Genomic DNA, 19,604 nt, shown 5'->3' with positions numbered 1-19,604 from the left:
GTTATTATGTCCGCCCCCGGTGGCTGAGTGGTCAGTGCGACTGAAAGTCAGTCCTAAGGGCCCGGGTTCAATTCCCAGCTGGGTCGGAGATTTTCTCTACTCAGGGACTGGATGTTGTGTTGTCCTAATCATCATTATTTCACCCCCATCGACGCGCAAGTCGCCGAAATGGCATCAAATCGAAAGACATTCTTGCACCTGGCAAACGGTCTAGCCAACGGGAGGCCCTAGTCATACAACATTACATATTACTTATTGCAATACCAGAAATCAGTAATACCAGCTGCAAAAATATATTTTGTTTTATAGCCCTTATAAATAATCGAAGCACTTCTTATATGTTATGCTGTGTCATAGATTAGCTCATGACACCATGTTTACTGCAGTCTAATATAAATGCTCACTACAAATATATTCAGTTGTGGAATACCACTATGTGACTCAAAAAATGCAAATCCTCCAATAGGGAGAAAGACTGGGTGGGAGAAAGAAACAATTTACTTCAGTCTACTGGCGAGTGGCAGCATTTGGGTTTTTTAGTATGCATATCCTCAATGCAGTGGTCATGCCCCCCTCCCCCCCACTTCCATCTCACCTTCTCCCAGTCCCCCCCTCCCTTGCTCCCTTTCCTTCCACCCCTCAGATTCTTGGTGTGGCAAAGATAAGTTCATAATTATTTATTTCCAAAGTCAGAAGCCCATTGAACAGACAATATAACATTGTATTTACATAAAACCATAATTTTCCACAATAAGATACAAAATTGATAAAGGGGTGCTGTTTAAAATTAATAATCTTCTGACAAATATTTTGCTACAGTAGGTACAGTAAATGGCCAGGTCTTTTACAGTGCATGTAGCTGGGCACAAACTAGCATCTGTGAGGTGATCAGTAGTCTATTCAACACCCAGGCTTGTATTATCATTTGGTCCAGCTCCTTTCCAGTCCGTCCGTACAGAATCTAACCAGAACTGCTATAGATTAAAGTTTCCTTAGACCAGCAATATTGTGGGATCGAAGGATATGCTGTGGACTTTTACCGTATAAGTTATTCAGAGAAGCTGGGAGAGGGAATCCATATGGCGCAGATTGTGACGCAACCATTGAAGTAGGGTGGTCAGCTCTACTCTTGGCCACAGTTTGTTGGTTGCTGTTCATTATTGTGAGCAGCTGGTTGGTGATAGTGCCCATATAAAAAGCAGTTCAAAAGTTCCATCCGACCTAGTCTATGATACGACTACAGTTTTCACTCACAGCTCTGCCTCTGATAGAATATGGTATGCCACCAACAGTAGGGGTACACCACTGACAATACTGGAATAGAATATGCTGGATGGGTGCATGAGGAAGGTCTTCCACCTGAGTATCACCCATGTGGCAACCAATTGGGAGTAGTTGTGACATAAGAGGTTTTCCACCTCTCAAAAAGTGGTTTTCCATTGCCCACCCAATTTATTGAATAGAATTGGGGAGAAGAGGAGTTTGTGGCACAACTTGACTAGAAGAAGGGATCGGTTGGTAGGACATGTTCTGAGGCATCAAGGGATCATCAATTTAGTACTGGAGGGCAGCGTGGAGGATAAAAATCGTAGAGGGAGACCAAGAGATGAATACACTAAGCAGATTCAGAAGGATGTAGGCTGCAGTAGGTACTGGGAGATGAAGAAGCTTGCACAGGATAGAATAGCATTGAGAGCTGCATCAAACCAGTCTCAGGACTGAAGACCACAACAACAAACAACAACCCAATTTATGAATTGTCCTGGTTCATCCTTGTGCCACACCTACTCCCAACCCCTTTACATATGGGTCACTAGCCCTGTGCACCAGTTCACCATATACTATTCTAGCCCTGTCCCGGGCATATCCTGTGAAAGCAGTAATATCACATGGCTACTTTGCCGTAACTTTTGAACAAACTTCTTCTCTGGATATTACCATTATTCAACTGTCTGCGTGGTCGAAGGGCAACTGTATAATTGTAGCGAAGAGCAGAGATGGCCACCTGTGTGTGGAACACACTGCTGAGCACAATGTGTTCAACTTCAATGGCTGTGCACAATGTTTGCCGTCTGGATCATACCCCGAATATCAACTTCCTTGAACTACATAATGAGGAGCCACCCTTGCGACACATTCTTCAATCTTTCTGAAAATCTCTGCTAGTCCTTTCACTGCTTCACTCCTCTCACCGCTTACATTCTACCAAGGACTTTCCATTACCATCTACACTTTGTTTCAGAAATAGAGAATGTAAATTCCGGTATGTGTTCCAATATGTATACAGTACAAAAAGTTCATTACAACATTTATCTGGAAAAGCTGTTTCTGAAGTATGGCCTTTAGATCAGTGATATTCTGTGGAACATTTTTCTTTCCGCTGGTTATTGCTTTTACAGAAGATGTTCACAATGTCCCCTCCTGCACGAATACAGGCCACACAATGTCTCGTGGCCCTGAGGACACTATCCCAAATTCCAGGAGTATTGCCTATTTCCTCACAAGCTGCCACAATTCAATTCTGAAGGTGTTCCCTGTGGGGCATCAGAGGTAAATATGTTAATGAGTTTAAATCGTCCCACAACTGGAAATAGGTAGGTTTCAAATCAGGTTAGTGTGGATACCGTGCAGTCGCTGTCTGTGAATAATTCTAAGGCTGGGAAGGTGTCATTTGTAGCACACTGCTGCCAGATCCACTGGCAGAACAAAAATCGTGCAGGGTAATGTGCTGGTAACAGAACCTTTATGCTTTGCAAATGATAAGAGCACATCTGTTACTCTTGCAAGTAGTGGGTCGCGGTCATCCCCGTCGAAACCGGGAAACTGAAACTTCCCACGAGTGCACACGTGGCAGTGGAAACATTCAGATGTCTTTCGATCTGGGCATCTTTGCAGTGGGTAGCTCTGCCAATATGCAAGATGAGCCAGCACAGCATTGATGTCCAGGTCACGGTATGTAAAGTGCAATTCTTCCACCACTTGATTCGAATATACAGTATAAAACCATTTTTACCTTCCTGTACGTAAAGTTTTCCCACCATTTATGACATTTGCTCCCATCAAATTTCATATGTCCACAATTTTAATTCACACATGATTTTGTGTTAACATATTTATAATTTTCCCACGATTTACACTTTATGAAAAATGGTTGTGGAGAAAAACTCACATAATTGACATAAAAAGATGCTGGCATGGTTTTGGCCACCAAGGTGGTGTTTACAGATTTACAGGTTAAATTTCTTGACACCAGGATGCTCTACTCAGTGGATCTGAAATGAGAAATGTGTAAAAGTTGGAACAATTCGTACCACACCTTGTGCCACTGCCAAGGTCGACTCGACTCAGTGGCTGATGTGAGTAACTAGGTTAGTTCGAATAAAGATATCTTGACAGTCACAACTATTTCCATTTACTACACATGCATAGCTTCACAATTGTTGTGATCATCACGACACCTTTGTCGAACCATATTTAGTACATTTTGTCATTTGGCCACTTCTAGTGCTAATTGACACCTTCACTGACAAGGCGTTACTCAGATGTTTTTTGTTTAAACACAGCACCAGTTAAGTATTTTTTCATGCTTAGCAATACATGTTTCAAGAATTTATTCTCATTGCCAAGTCCAGTATTTATGTATGTATTTTTTGTGATGTTTCACAGACAGACAGTGTGAGTGATAGTTTGCATATGTGTGGTTTTCTGTACAACTGAGGAGCCACATTACCTTATAACCTCAAAAAGATGACTACAATGCAAGAGATACAGAACGACACTTAGGCAGACACCACACACAAAATACATCTTTGCACTTGACAATGAGAAAAAATTCACAAAATGCGTCATACTAAGCATGAAAAAATACGTAACTGGTGCAGTGTTTTATTATTTAAATAGTGAATGACAGCTGCAGACTTTCCAAAAACATCGATTATGGTGTATAAATTTAAGTCAGACGTTTCTACTTGCCAGACAATTACCAGTTCCAGTTAATCAGCAGTTTTTAGTAGATAATAAATATTTAGAAGGTAATAAACCTTTATTAGCTAATAAAAAAAGTACCTGACAGTGATTTGGTGCCTATTATGTACAAATACCATACATAAACTGTGAAAATACAAAGGTGGATCCTATGTGTAACTTTTATTGCTTAAAACATTATTTCCCACATTTCACATTTTCCTGCAGTATTCATCATATTTTTTAAAGTCCCTTGAAAAGTTTAAAAGTGGAGTTCCACTGTATGTGTAATATCAGACACAGCATTCAGTGTAGCCTTCACCTCAGAAACCAGCTGTCCTATTAATATTGTCTGCAACAGCAAGCACCTGTTAGAAGAAAAACATCTCTGATTTTGAAGCCCGCGGCGCGGGAACTAAGTGTTTCGACGAGTGTTGTGACGAACTTCGTTTGCATATGGTAGTACGTACCTCAAAGTATGCCCTCAATTTTTGAACCACCCTGTATGCCAGGTAGTTTCACTGACTTGAGTGAGCAGAAGACTATGGACCTGAATACAGTTATGGTTCCACAGGCAACTGCAACATTTTTCCATGAAGGCATTGACTACTGTGGCTCACAGTAGGACAAATGTCGTAACAGTTATGTTAATTACTTTTTGAAATAATAAAGTGTATTTACTTTTCCATCTGCCTCCTTTTCATTTGGCTGCCCATTACATATTTGAAAGAGAGCAATTTCAGGGAAGTGATAAGAGTGGACACTGAGAAAGAAAAAACTTTAGATGGTGGAAGTGACATGAAGATTGTCATTTCCTCCCATTTCGTGCCTGAATCCTGAGCACAGGAGTATTGTCCCTCACACTGCTTCTAATGTTGACACAGTGCTGAAAATGTAGATTCAGTTGGATGCTGCTGCTTTTTACCTCAGAAAGGTACATAACCCAGTGTTTTTCAGAGCTTTCTGTTACTCTCACATATAATTGAATAAACTGTAAATAACCACAAAAATCTTCCAGCCAAAATGGTGTTTTGCTGTCTTTCCCTGTCTTCCAGCTACCTTAGTGTGATTTTTAGGCTCCGTCAAATTGTGATGCATTTTAATTTGATCATCTTCTGTTCAACTCTGTCGTGCCAAATTAGCTAGCATGTGATTTGTGCATGAGTACTATTTACATAACTGTAAATCAGTTGGTCTCCTGGTATGCCAGTCAGCTTGAGCTGCTTCACAACAGGAATTTTTTGTTTTAGTGAAAAATCTGAAATATGCCTCATTATTTGCTTCTCTGTGGCAGGTTCTCCGTTTACCTGCAAGATTCTTGACTCCAGCCAAATTCTGGTGTCAGGTTCTGCATTAAAAATGTCTCCCCTCGGCCGCTCGGCAGTTCTCATTGTCGATCCTCAGTTACCGGCTGCTGACTTGGGCACTTGTGACGTCACAATTGCTTCCCCTTCAGGACAGACTACTACTGCCAGAGTGACAAAGACAGATAAATTTATTGCAGAATTCACCCCACTTGAAGTAGGTAAGTAAAGAATGTCAGGTAACTGTCAGACACTTGTAAATCACTCTGTACTTTGGCATTGACAATTCTGATACATGTCTGCACATTTACAGGACGGCACAGTGTGTCTGTAATGCTGGATGGGGAACCAGTGAGAGGTAGCCCTTTTGCCTGCAACATTTATGATGTTAGCAAGGTCAAAATCTCAGGACTTGGACCATCTAAGGTAATCAGACCACAAATCAATTAATGACAGTGATTTGATAATTATTTTTAAGTAATGGAATCCTCTTTCACACAAAGGTTGAATTGGATAAAAACATAGAAACAAATAATTAAGAGAATATGTTTAGATGATTTATTATATATAACCATAAACATGGCAATAACCATAAAAATAGCAAATGAGTTCATGATGATGTATTTCATATTTTATCACTAGTCGTACAGTTCCCAAGTGTCTAGGGCTGTGTGTGTAATTTTTGCAGTAAAGTTGCCTTTTGTAGTTGTCAGATGTATATTTTACCAATGCCAGTGGTTTCCAAGTTCCGCACTGCTCCCAGTGTGTCGAGAACCACTGCAACCATTCTTACTGGTTTACATTGGAGTAGTTGTAGTTTGTCCTCATATCAGATAAGTTTTTCAAGTTCGTTTCTTGTCGATTCTGCTATTACCAGAGGTATCAATGTCAGTGATGTGCACTGTACTCTTCTGCACAGTTGTAGTATTGTGTTCCTGCATTTTATTGACCTGAAGCCGAAAATTGCATAGTAATTTGCCACGTTCGCTCTCTAGTATTTTTTGTGGCTTACACTGGCAGATGGTAATCTGCAGATTATTCATGCCACATTATTGTGCCTGTGTACAGATCAGTCTGTGTGATCATTCTGCAAAAGTCCAAAATTTGGTCAGTTGTTTTGTCAGCTTCATTGCAGAGTATGCACTTTGAGACTTTTGCTGATTTCTCAACTCTGGCTTTGATAGTATCATTTCTGAGGGCTTCTTCCTGAGGAATCAGTCCTTCAATTTCTTTTTTTAGGGTTCCATTCGTCAGCCAACACTAGTCTTTTGTTTATCTATTTTGACTACAATCTTCTCCAAAAACTACTAATGCATTGCTTTATTGTGCAGACTGCCAGTCGCAATTGGAATACAGCTATCCAGTATTGATTCTCAGTTTGCAGTACCTTGAGAAATTTTCAGCTCTTGGCTTCAGTCAGAGCTGACTCTTTGCAGTCTTCCACATAGTCCGTCAATGTATACTTCTCTTCTTCCATTATCTACCTTGCTTGCAGGAATCCTCTACCACATGCCTTTCTGGGCAAGTGCAACCTGTCGACATCGCTTTCAGGGGTAGAGTGCATTGTGAATTGTCATAAGTTTTCTTATTTTTCTGCTCAGAATACATTACTCTACTTTTGTCAATCTCACAATGTCTGCAGTGTGTTGATGATAATGGCCCAGGTATTGAGTGCCTTGATGGTTGGGGATGATTGTGCACTTTTCAAAATTTTTGTGACCCGTTTATTTTCTCTTTGATGATCACGTTTTTTACATGCCCATGTTTGTTGTTGTCCAGCTGGAAAATTCTTATGTATTTGCAGCCTTCTGGCTGTTGGTGCATGGCTGTTTGTCCTAGAACACTTTTTGAGAATTTGCCCTTCCTTAGCGCCAGTGAGATGCACTTGCATATGCTGCATTCCTTGCTAATGTCGTTATTGAAAATTCAGACCATAAACATCAGAGACTCGAATTAAATTTCAGATTTCCGTACAGCTTAGTCATCCATAGCCATAGCAGGTACCTGACCCTTTTTTTTTTTGCTCTCCATCCATTCCAGATAGCAACAGCTGTAGGAGACCTGAAAGTATTAGTGTAAAATCCAAAGAAATGCCCCCAACAGCAAGAGTATTAAAATCTTAGTTGTAAACTGTCAAAGTATTCACAACAAAATGCCAGAGTTTGAAGCACTCCTGAAATGCTGTAAGATTGACATTATACTAGGTACAGAAAGCTGGGGGGGGGGGGGGGGGGGGGAGAACCCAACATAAAACAGATAGTTTGGAACACCACTTAATGATGGAAATATTGTCACATAGAAAAGGTGTAATTAGATGAATGATGAACACTAACTTCACTTAACAAATGTTTATTCAGCACTTGCACGTACAAGTGTGTGGAGTGAACTGCCTCCGGCCAGAACACATACAGTATATTTACAGCTACAGAACATTCCAGTACAATGATTCTTGACATTCGTGGATACTTCTAGAATGTACTCGAACCGAATATAGAAATTAAAATTGTACAGTCCAGATGAGCTTTGAACTCATGACCCTCCATGCAACAGTTTAGTATCATAACCACTACACCACGGTGCTGCTCAGCTCCTTCTGCGACATTGCTCCCTCCTTAAGAGAACAGCATCTCGGTGTTATGTCCTCCTAGTCCGGGAACGAGTCATCAGCCCTGTATACTCCGACTCCCGATGGCTGATGCTCTCCTTGGCGGTGATCTTTTTAGAACTTCCTTTTCTGCTATACTCTTCGTCACCTTTATGTTTGTTGCCTCTCGCTGGAGCTTCGAATTTACTCTAGGTGGAGGATCCTTGTAGGGCTTCATTCAAAGGACGTAGACTGTATCTCTGATCTTTCGTCATATTGTGTCAGAGTCGAAATCTTCAGCTTCATAAGTAACATGACAGCTGTCTTACAACCTGATAAGGTCTAAAGTAGTGCCTGAGGAGCTTCTCAGAGAGACCAACCTTCCGAACAGGAGTGAAGATCCAGACGAGGTCACCAGGATGGTAGACAACAGGACGGTGGCTTGCGTCATACCTTTGGCCGTCATTTCCTTGAGCCTGCAGTGTGCGGAGTCGAGCTAACTGCCAAGCTTCCTCAGCTCTGGTTAACATCTGGCCAATGTAGTTGTCATCCACATCATCAGGATGTAATGGAAACACACTGTCCATCGTCGTAGTCGCCTCATGCCCATGCACCGGGAAAAATGGTGTAAATCCCGTGGTGTCTTGTTTGGTGGTGTTGTAGGCAAACGTCAAGAAAGGTAGCACCTCATCCCAGTCACTCTGCTCAATATTGATAGCATGTCGGCCAAGGTCTTACTAAGGCGTTCAGTAAGCCCGTTACTTGGCCGATGGTAGTCAGTCATCAAGTGATGAGTAATGTTGCACCGACAGTTTATCTGTGTCACAAGATTCGATTGAAAAACTTTCCCTCGATCCATGGTGAACAACCCTGGGGCACCGTGTTTTAATACAATGTCTTCCACGATGAATTTGGTTACCTCGGATGCTTCAGCTATTTTCACAGATTTTGTAATGGCATAAGGTGTCAGGTAATCAGTGCAAACAATAATCCATCTATTGCCACTAGCAGACATTGGAAATCATCCGAGGAGGTCAATCCCAACACACTGGAAAGGCGTTTTGGCTGGTGGAATTGGTATTAGTCAGCCATTTGGTGTCTGAGGAACTGCCTTTCTCCTCTGGCACTCTCGACAGTGCGGCACATAGTGACGGACACTCCTAAATAAACCTGGCCAGAAAAATCTCTTGCGGATTCTATTGTAGGTCTTAATAAATCCTAAATGTCCGGCCTCAGGTGTGTCACGGAATTTCTGTAGAACATCTAAGCGCATGTGTTTAGGAATCACTGGTAGCCACCTCTTTCCAAATGGATCAAAGATTTTCTTGCAAAGTTGTCCATTAACTGCCTTAAATTGTCCTTTCACATCCTCTGACCGATTTAAGGCAAGCATAATTTGAGATATCTTGGCATCCTTCGCCTGCTCAGCAGAGATATCCTGGAGTGCAGCGAGACAGTCACTATCTTCACATCCTTCGCCTGCTCAGCAGAGATATCCTGGAGTGCAGCGAGACAGTCACTATCATCACCAAAGTCTTGATGGTCTTGCACAGGGTTTCTTGAGAGACAGTCGGCATCTTGGTGTTTTCTTCCACTTTTGTATACTATGGTAATGCCATACTCTTGAAGACGTAGTGCCCACCTGCTGAGTTGTCCTGTTGGATCCTTAAGACCTGTCAGCCAATAAAGTGAATGATGGTCTGTAACAACTGCGAATGGCTTTCCATAGAGATACTTTCAAAATTTGCACATGGTCCAGATCACAGCGAGACATTCTCTTTCTGTAGTTGAGTAGTATCTCTTGGCTTTTGTAAGTGTCCTAGAAGCACTTTCTCTTTTCCATGCAAAATTTGCACCAGAACAGCACCGATCCCATACCCACCGCCATTGTGTGTACTTCTGTAAGCTCTCTCTCATCATACAGACCAAGTACAGGGTCAGTCGTCAGAGCGTTTCGCAGCACATCGAAAGAATCTTGTTGAGCATCACCCCAGATAAATTTAGCATAAACTTTTAACAACTCTTGGAGTGGCCTGGCTTTGATACAAAAGTCTTTGATAAAATGACTGTAATAAGAACATAATGTGAGGAAGCTTCTCAAATCTCTAATACTTTTAGGAATAGGGAATTTCGTCATAGATCTCACCTTTTCTGGGTCTGGCTGCACACCTTTGTTTGACACAAGGTGTCCAAGTATTTTGATTTCTTTTGCTCCAAAGAGACACTTCCTTGGATTAAGTTTCAGTCCGCCTTGTTGGCGACGCTTAAGAAAGGCCCTCAGTCTTTTTATATGTTCATCAAATGTCTCTGAGAACACTGTAATGTCATCAAAATAACAAAGACACATCGTCCACTTCAGGTGACTTAGAAGATTATCCATCATTCATTCAAAAGTTACTGGTGCATTACACAAACCAAACAGCATTATCTTAAACTCATACAGGACCTCATGGGTTATGAATGCAGTTTTCTCACCATCAGCCTCATCTACTTCGATTTGCCAGTATCCCAAGTACATGTCCATGGTTGAGAAAAACTTAGCCCCCTTCAGACAATCTAGTGTATTGTCAGTTCGTGGTAGAGGGTAAACATCCTTTTTAGTTATCTTATTAAGCTTCCTCTAATGAACATAAAAGTGTCAACTGCCATCCTTCTTCCTGACAAGGACCACTGGTTATGACAATGGGCTCTGCGAAGTCTGAATGGTGTCATTCATCATCATTTTCTCTACCTTGTCGGATTATTCGATGTTCCATTGCTGACACAAGGTATGTTCTCTGGCTTATTGGTTGATGGTCTCCACTGCTAATCTGGTGCTTCACTGTTGATTTGTCTAATTTGCTCTTCACCTGCGGATTGAAGCATTCTTGTGAATGTCAAGTAGCTTCTTCTGTTGTTCCTTAGTGAGATCTGGTGATAATCGAGCTAGAAGATCGTGTCTCGTAGTGATAGTGCTAATTTCGCCCACAGACTCAGGATGGGAGGTTTCTATGACGCTGAGCTGTTCTTCAATTAACAGCTCAGTGTTTGCTACGCACATGTGTCTGGGAAGGATCTGCGGTTCTCGGCGACAGTTAACTATCCACAATTCACCGAATCCGTCCTTAAAAAGAGATCACAGAGGCTGGGATGACGAAGTTATTCTTCAGTGGTACGCTTCTCTTACATTCCACTACAAGATCCATGGGTTGATGCATGATATGACATGTGAAAGTTACCTATCTAGTGCTGAGTGAAGGAATGATCACTCCATCCAGCACACAGTCTCCATAAACTCAGATGCGCGTCTTCCTGTCCACAGTATCTCATCTTGTCTAGCATAATCTTCGAGTGACCACAGTCTATAATTGCCTGAGAAGCTTTCAAAAAATCCCATCCGAGAATCATGTCATGACAACACTCTTATAAGATGATGAATTCTGAGGGCTGTATATGGCCTTTTGTACCCACATGTATGGTACATCTTCCTGTAGATTTTACATATTTCCCATTAGCCACCTTCAGCAGAGATGTTTTGCTGTCGACGAATACAGTTTTCTGCAACTGGTGACGGAACTTTTCCAAAATGACTGAATATGATGCTCCAGAGTCCACGAGAGCTTGGGCTGGTCAGCTGTCCATGAGGATATCGACGTAGTTTCATATCATTTTTGTAGTGATCGACGGCGGAGGATTTTTTTTCTACGGCGGCCTCACCTCCAAGGAAGGCCGCACCCTTTAGTTTTCCAAGTTGCGGCGGGTAGGTGATCGGCTGGAGCTTCTAAACAGCGATGGAGACTCTGATCGTAATGTTATGGAGCGTCCTCTCCAGCGGCTATCTTGCGGCGATGGTAACCTACGTCGTCCTACACCCACATCTTCTTGTTAATCTTTGTCGTACAGGAGTTGGCATCGGCTAAGATCGGTTTGCTGTTTTCTGGCACAGGTGTCATCAAATATCTGCCGCCTTTCTCCACAATAGCGCACCACATGTCCCGGTCGTCCACAGTGGAAACATACTGTCGGTTATCCTGGGTCCTCCAGACGTCAGTCTTCCTTGGTGCCCAAACAGGTTCCTCATGCGGCATTGTAGGAACGTAACTTCGCGTGGGTCTCGACTTTTTCACCGTTTTAAAGGGAATTGGAGGAGGAGAGATTGGGTTCAATGTCTGCTCCACTTCCTCCCTTATGACCTCTTGAAATGTCTCGGGTTTTTGTTTGCTATGCAATCCAAGTGCCTTCTGAACTTCCTCTCTCACTATCTGATGAACACTTATGAAATCAGTTTCTTCCTCTGTCACAGACATCGATATGACATTTGGAAGCTGTTCAAACTTCTTGTGTGTAATTCTTTTTTGGTGCATTGTCTCGATATATTGGCACCATTTTATGAAGTCGTCTTCTGTTGAAACCTCCTTCAGGAGTAGGGGTTGATACATGTCCTCAGCAACACCGTTCATGAGATGTGCAACCTTATCTTCCTCCTCCATTCTAGGATCCGCTATTTTACACAGCTCCAAGACGTCTTGAATGTAGGATGCTATAGTTTCTCTGTAGGATGCTGTAGTATCTCCTGGACGCTGTGCCCTGCATTTTAATTTATCTTCAGCCTTGCACTTCTGTCTTTGTGTGTTGCCGAAATACTTGTGCAGTTCCATCTCGAATACTTCCCAGCTTGTGAACTTCTCCTCGTTGTCCTCATACCATTGCTTGGCAGTGCCCTCTAAGTAGAAAAATACGTTAGCCAAACACACGCTCATATACCTTCAGCCACTTGTTTGGATCTTGGCTATCGTCACCAGAGAACCCGGAAGAATGTCTCATGTGGTGGCACACAGTTGCTGTCATTGTAACATCCTCTTCTTCTTCTTTCTCTGGTAGATTGTGATCTGCTGAATATGGCTCGAACTTGGGTTTCTTGCCACGTAAACGGTGGCTCTGTTATGGCCTGATGTTAGCCACTGTGTCGTCAATAATGTGCGCTGTCACAAGTTCCAATACCCAGGGTCTCCACCAGAATAATGTCACATAGAAGAAGGCATAATTAGATGAATGACAAACACGAACTTCACTTAACAAAGGTTTATTCAGCACTTGCACATACAAGAGTGCGGAGCGAACTGCCTCCGGCCAGAACACATTCGGTATATATACAACATTCAAGTACAATGATACTTGACGTCTGTGGATTCTTCTAGAATGTACTCGAACCAAATATAAAAATTAAAATTGTAGAGTCCAAGTGAGCTTTGACTCACGACCCTCCATGCAACAGTTTAGTATCATAATCACTACACCATGGTGCTATTCAGCTTCTTCTGCAACAATATATTAGCTATAATGGTGACAAATAGACCTGATCTCTTTGAGGATGGCATCATTGAAGCAGGTATCAGTGACTGTGAGGCACTTGTAACAATAATGGTTGCTCAAAGATAAAGGTCAGTTAAAACAAATAGAAAGGTTTATATGTTCAATAAACTAGATAAAAAAGCAGTGGTATCATATCTCAATGAGAAACTTGAAACGTTTAGCACAAGACAGGGGAATATAGGTGAACTATGGCTCAAGTTTAAAAGAATAGCTGACCATGCACTGTTTTATCCAGTGGAACCGCTCATAATGAGAGAGGTCCTCCATGGCATAGAGTTGCTGTAAAGAAACTTGAAGATAAACAGAGATTACTGCATAGCAGGTTTAAAATAAAGCTTAGATAAAGAGATGCTGAATGAAACATGTTTGGCTGTCAAGAGAGCAATGTGTGAAGCCTTCAGTGACTACTGTAGCAGAATAGTGTCAAGTGATCTTTCACAAACTCCAAAGAAATTCTTTTAGTACGTAAAGGCTGTTAGTAGCATCAACGTTAGTGTTGAGTTTCTCATGGATGAGACAGGAACTGAAACTGAGTGTAGCAAAGCAGAAGTAGGAATGCTTAACTCAATTTTAAAATGTTCTTTTACAAAGGAAAACCCAGGTGTATTGCTCCTGTGTAATTCTCGTACCACTGAAATGATGAGTGCAATAGATTTTAGTATCAATGGCGTTGAGAAACAGCTTCCACTCCCAGGGCCCAATGGAGTCTCTATCAGATTCTGTACTGAATTTGCAGCTGCAAACTATGTGTCATAGATCCGTCAAACAAGAAACTATGCCCACCAATTGACAGAAAGTATGGATCACACCGATCTAAAAGAAAGGTAGTAGAAGTGATCCAGAGAAATCCTTGACTAGATTTTCTTGTAGAATTTTAGAACACATTCTGAGGTCAAACATAATAAGTTATCTAAAAACAAAGATGATGTGACTTACCAAATGAAAGTGCTGGCAGGTCGACAGACACACAAACATACACACAAAATTCAAGCTTTCGCAACAAACTGTTGTCTCATCAGGAAAGAGGGAAGGAGAGGGAAAGACGAATGGATGTGGGTTTTAAGGGAGAGGGTAAGGAGTCATTCCAATCCCGGGAGCGGAAAGACTTACCTTAGGGGGAAAAAAGGACGGGTATACACTCGCGCGCACACACACACACACACACACACACACATCCATCCACACATATACCTTTTCCCCCTACTCCTTACCCTCTCCCTTAAAACCCATATCCTTTTGTCTTTCCTTCTCCTTCCCTCTTTCCTGACGAGGCAACCATAGGTTGCGAAAGCTAGAATTTTGTGTGTATGTTTGTGTTTCTTTGTGTGTCTATCGACCTGCCAGCGCTTTTGTTTGGTAAGTTTCATCATCTTTCTTTTTAGATATATTTTTCCCACGTGGAATGTTTCCCTCTATTATTTTTATATATATATATATATATATATATATATATATATATATATATATATATATATATATAATAAGTTATCTCAAATAGAATAACATCCTCTATGCCAACCAGCATGCATTCTGAAAATATAAATCGTGTGAAATCCTACCTGCACTTTTTTGACATGACATACTGAAAGCTTTGAATCAAGGCAGGCAGGTTGATGCAGTATTTCTTGATTTACAAAAAGCTTTTGAATCAGTACCACATCTTCACTTATTGCCGATAGTACAATAGTATAGGATATAGAGCAAAATTTGTGACTCAATCAAGGATTTTTTGGTAGGGAGTACACAACTTGCCCCAGGGAAGTGTGTTGGAACCCTTGCTGTTCGTGTTGTATATTAATGATCTTGTAGACTATATTAATAGCAACCTCAGGTTTTTCAGAGATGCTCCAGTAATCTGTAATGAAATACCCTTTGAAAGAAACAGCATAATTATTCAGTTGGCTATTGATAAGATTCAATTATTGGGAAATTACTGGGGAAATGCAATCTGTCTACAAAGGATATTAATTAGAATCACTCGTATGACACATCATAGAATATTACTCAAGTCTATGGAACCCATGTCAAATAGTACTAACAGGGGATATTGAATGTTTGGTTTGTTTGATCTGTGGGAGTGTATCATAGAGATGCTGAAGAAACTGAACTGGCAGACTCCTGAAGATAAATGCAAACTACCCCTTGAAAACGTACTTTCAAAGTTTTCAAGAACCGGTGTTAAATGATAACTAGGAATATACAACAACCGTCTATGCATCGCTCCATTAGGGAGAGTGAAGATAAGAGTAAATTAATTAAAACACACACAGAGGCATTTAAACAGTCATTGTTCCTGCACTACGTATATGAATGGAATGGGGAAGAAACCCTAATAACTGGGACTACGGGACATACAATCTGCCATACACTTCACAGTGGTTTGCAGAGTGCAGATGTGGATGTGGGTGGGATATTTTTTTTCCAGGAAATCTACATCTACATCTATATACATACTCCGCTAGCCACCAAGCGGTGTGTGGCAGAGGGCACAATTAGTGCCAAAATCATATTCACCTCCCCCCCCCCCTCCCTCCCTCCCTCCCTCCCACTGTTTTCCACACGCAGACCGCACGAGGGAAAAATGATTTCCTGAATGCTTCAGTACAAGCTCTTAATTTCCATTATCTTTGAATGGTGATCATAGCGTGATTTGAAAGATGGTGGTAATAATATATGTTCTCCAACTTTCTATGAGATGTGTAACGCACTCGCAATCGCTAAATGTACCAGTCGTGAATCTTGCCACTCTTCTTTGGACCTTCTCAATCTCTTGAATCAGACCCAATTGGTAAGGGTTCCATACAGATGAACAATACTCTAATACTGGATGACCTAACATATTTTAAGCAATTTCCTTTGTCGAATGACTGCATTGCTTCAGGATTCTACCAATAAACCACAATCTAGAGTTCGCCTTGCCCGTTACTTGTGTAATCTAATCATTCCATTTTGAGATCATTTCGAATAGTCACACCCAGATATTTGATGGATGGTACCGCTTCCAAAGACTGGGCACTTATTTTGTACTCTTACATTAATGGGGATTTTTGTCTTGTTATATCCAGTAGGTTACACTTACTAATATTGAGAGATAACTGTCAGTCATTACACCAAGCATTTATTTTCTGCAAATCCTCATTGATTCATTCACAACTTTTGTGTGATACTACTTTCCTGTAGACTACAGCATCATCGGCAGACAGTCTAATGCCACTGTCAACACCATCAATCAGATTGTTTATGTAAATTGTAAAAAAGCAGTGGACCTCTTACGCTGCCCTGCGACACACCTGAAGTTAAGATTTTTTCCGCTGAAGTCGCCACATTCAGGACGACATACTGCTCTCTGTCCATTAGAAAACTTTCTGTTCAACTGCATATGTCATCAGATAGACCATAATCACGCACTTTTGGAGCAAGCGTCAGTGCGGAACTGAGTTGAACACCTTTCAAAAGGTGAGGAATGTGGCATCAACCTGGAAGCCGGTATCTAGAGCCTGTTGTATATCATGCACAAAGACGGCCAGCTGTGTCTCGCATGACCACTGTTTCCTAAAACCGTGCTGGTTTCTGCATATGAGCTTCTCAGAGTCTAGAAAGGTCATTATGTCTGAACACAAAATATGTTCCATCATTCTACAACAAATTGATGTCAGTGAAATTGGCTGGTAATTGTGTGCATCTGATTTTCTACCCTTTTTATGGATTGCCATGACCTGGGCCTTCTTCCAGTCTCGTGGAACTTTCCACTGTTCCAATGATCTCTGGTAGATGGTTGATAAGAATGGTGCTATATACGTAGCATAGTCAACATATAATCTTATGGTGATACCGTCTGGGCATGATGCCTTCCTGGCATCTAAGTATCTTAACTGTTTTACAATCCCAGAGACACTAAACACTATGCCAGCCATCATTACGTTTGTTTGATAATTGAAGGGGGGAATGGTGCTGCAGTCTTCTACCATTAACAAGTTTTTGAAAGCTAGGTTTAGAATTTCGGCCTTCTGTTTATCATCATTCATTACATTACCCGTACTGTCAGCAAGAGAAGGTATTGAATTATTTGTTGCATTCATAGATTTTACCTACGACCAAAATTTTTTGGGGTTATTTTTAGAGTCTGCAGATAAAATATTGCTTTCAAATTCATTAAAAGAATCTCTCATTGACCTTTTGACAGCTGCTTTCATTTCGCATAATTTCTGTTTGTCAGCAGGGCAGTGACTATGTTTATAACGAGGGTGCAAAATTCTCCGCTTTCTGAGCAACTTCGTAATATGATTGTTGTACCAAGGTGGATCCTTTCCCTCCCCTATATTTTTGCTAGGCACATATTTCTCTAGCATGTGGTGGACAATACCTTTAAATTCCGACCAAAGATGCTCAATATCTTTGTGTCCTGCGGTGAATGCTTGGAGCAGACTATGAAGGTATTCATTAATGATACTTTTATTTGCTTTGCCAAACAAGGAAACTCTATGCTGTTTCTTTAGTTTTTTTTGCAACTTCCACTGACAGAGAAGCCACAACGACGCTATGGTCACTAATACCTTCTTCTAGATTAACTTCCTTCGCCAATTTAGCCAGCCATCGAAAGGACCCAAGGATTTCCTTGGAACCCCCAACGACAGGCATTGTTGGTGCCGACATGTGCAACAATCTGCAGCTGGCTGCACCCCGCACGCTCGATAGCCATCTGAAGAGCCTCTTCCACATTCCAGACAAGGACTCCCGGCAAGCACACCGAGTAAACGTTGGACTTCTTTCCCGCCCTAGCCACTATGTTCCTGTGGGGCTGCATGACCCACCTAACATTGGAGCTCCCAATAATTAAAAAACCCCTACCCCCATGTGCCTGTCCGGACCTTGCTGAAGGAGCAGCCACTATCCTGGGCAGAAGGTGCATTCTGACCTGACTCAGCCTCAGCCCCCCCCGCCCCCCTCTGTCAGCATCAGATAGCACACTGAATCTATTAGCAAAGTGCATGGGATTTGGCAGGAGCCTGTGCATCCCTCATGCAGCCTCCGCCTTGAGTCCTCGACGCCATCCGTCACCAACACTGAGGGGAGAGTGGGCTGGCCGGCTCAGTCGCACCTGAGGTCGGCTCAGTGACAGAAATCTGTGACATCCCCACCTGCACATCTAGTGCAGCAGAGGCTGTCCCAGGCGCCCCATCCTCACCGCACCTCAAGGTGGCACTGTGGAGCTTGTTGACTGTGACCAACAAAGCTTCCAGCTGCGTTTGGACTGTGGCCAACTCCTCCTGCATCCACATACAACAGACACAGTCCCTATCCATCTAGCTAATAAGTGATGTACTATAAGAAACTTACAGAAATCTACTGCTACACGAGGTTAACAGCTTCACTCTAATAGGCAGAAAGGACACTCAACAATCAAAAACAATAAAAATATGTTGTAAAAGCTAGATCTGGTGCTTATTTTCGTGCTAGGGGCTATCTAGTGAATACCGAGGAATAAAACGGTAACCTACAAGAAACTGCTAGGGGATACCTAGTGAATATTATTGACAAATTAAACAGTAACCTACGGTAAGCTACACCTACTGATTATCCCATGTACTTATAATGTAAACAAGCATTTATATACAAGCGAAAATGCCCTAATAAAACTATAAAAAACTGCTACCTTAAATGTATTGAGTCTGAATGAAACTAATAAACGTAAATACTGAGTATTTTACATTGAGAGATGCAAGTACAAAACAAAACCTTTAGCTAACAATAAGAGTTCAGAAAGTAAAGCACAAACTCTGTAAGAACCAATGGGCTTACAGTACACAATCACTAATGCCCACAACAAGCTAAGGAATTTAAGCACACGGTGAGGTGAGTTTTAGCTTTTTGCTAACTAAACTGTATATAAGAAGGGCTCAGAAGTTGTATTGTAACACTGATTTGCTCAGATATTGTAGTGTAACACTAATTTACCACATATTTTACATTTTTTTAAACTGTTAATGATCACAAGTTGCACTAGTCAAATGTATAAAAGTGAGGTTAGAATTCACTGTCAGTATCACTTTGCTAATGAAACATATAAAAACTGCTACCTTCAATGTATCGAGTCTAAATGACACTAATGAACATGAATACTGAGTATTGTACACTAATTTAAACTGATTAACCCTTGTATTTATATTATCTTGTAACACAGCAAGCAAAAAGCACTGTAGCTGGCATCAGGGCTGCCAACAAAACCAACTTTGCTAATAGATTCAGTGTGCTTACAGTCCTGTAAGTATTTTGAACATTGTTGACAGAGACATGTTATTGGCCTGTAATTTCTGGGCATTGCCACTTTAGCTGGGTCCTTCTATATGAAATATATTTTTCCAGTTGCTGGCCATTTAGTGATGTTTCTTGTCTGCAACATT

At 41.5% G+C, this 19,604-nt stretch overlaps 1 protein-coding gene across 1 annotated transcript in view; it reads left to right on the top strand.

Moving 5' to 3' along the window:
• Positions 1 to 19,604, top strand: part of LOC124596486 (filamin-B) — an 896,651-nt gene that overhangs the window by 698,099 nt on the left and 178,948 nt on the right. Inside the window, exons 33-34 of the mRNA XM_047135636.1 lie at positions 5,258 to 5,488; positions 5,581 to 5,693. Coding sequence (XP_046991592.1) covers positions 5,258 to 5,488; positions 5,581 to 5,693 — 344 coding nt within the window. The remainder of the gene's footprint in view (positions 1 to 5,257; positions 5,489 to 5,580; positions 5,694 to 19,604) is intronic.

The sequence above is a fragment of the Schistocerca americana genome, chromosome 2 (genome assembly GCF_021461395.2).
Source record: "Schistocerca americana isolate TAMUIC-IGC-003095 chromosome 2, iqSchAmer2.1, whole genome shotgun sequence".
Lineage (NCBI taxonomy): Eukaryota > Metazoa > Arthropoda > Insecta > Orthoptera > Acrididae > Schistocerca > Schistocerca americana.
Note: the sequence above shows the minus strand (reverse complement) of the source record. Positions and strands in the feature narration are given on the sequence as shown.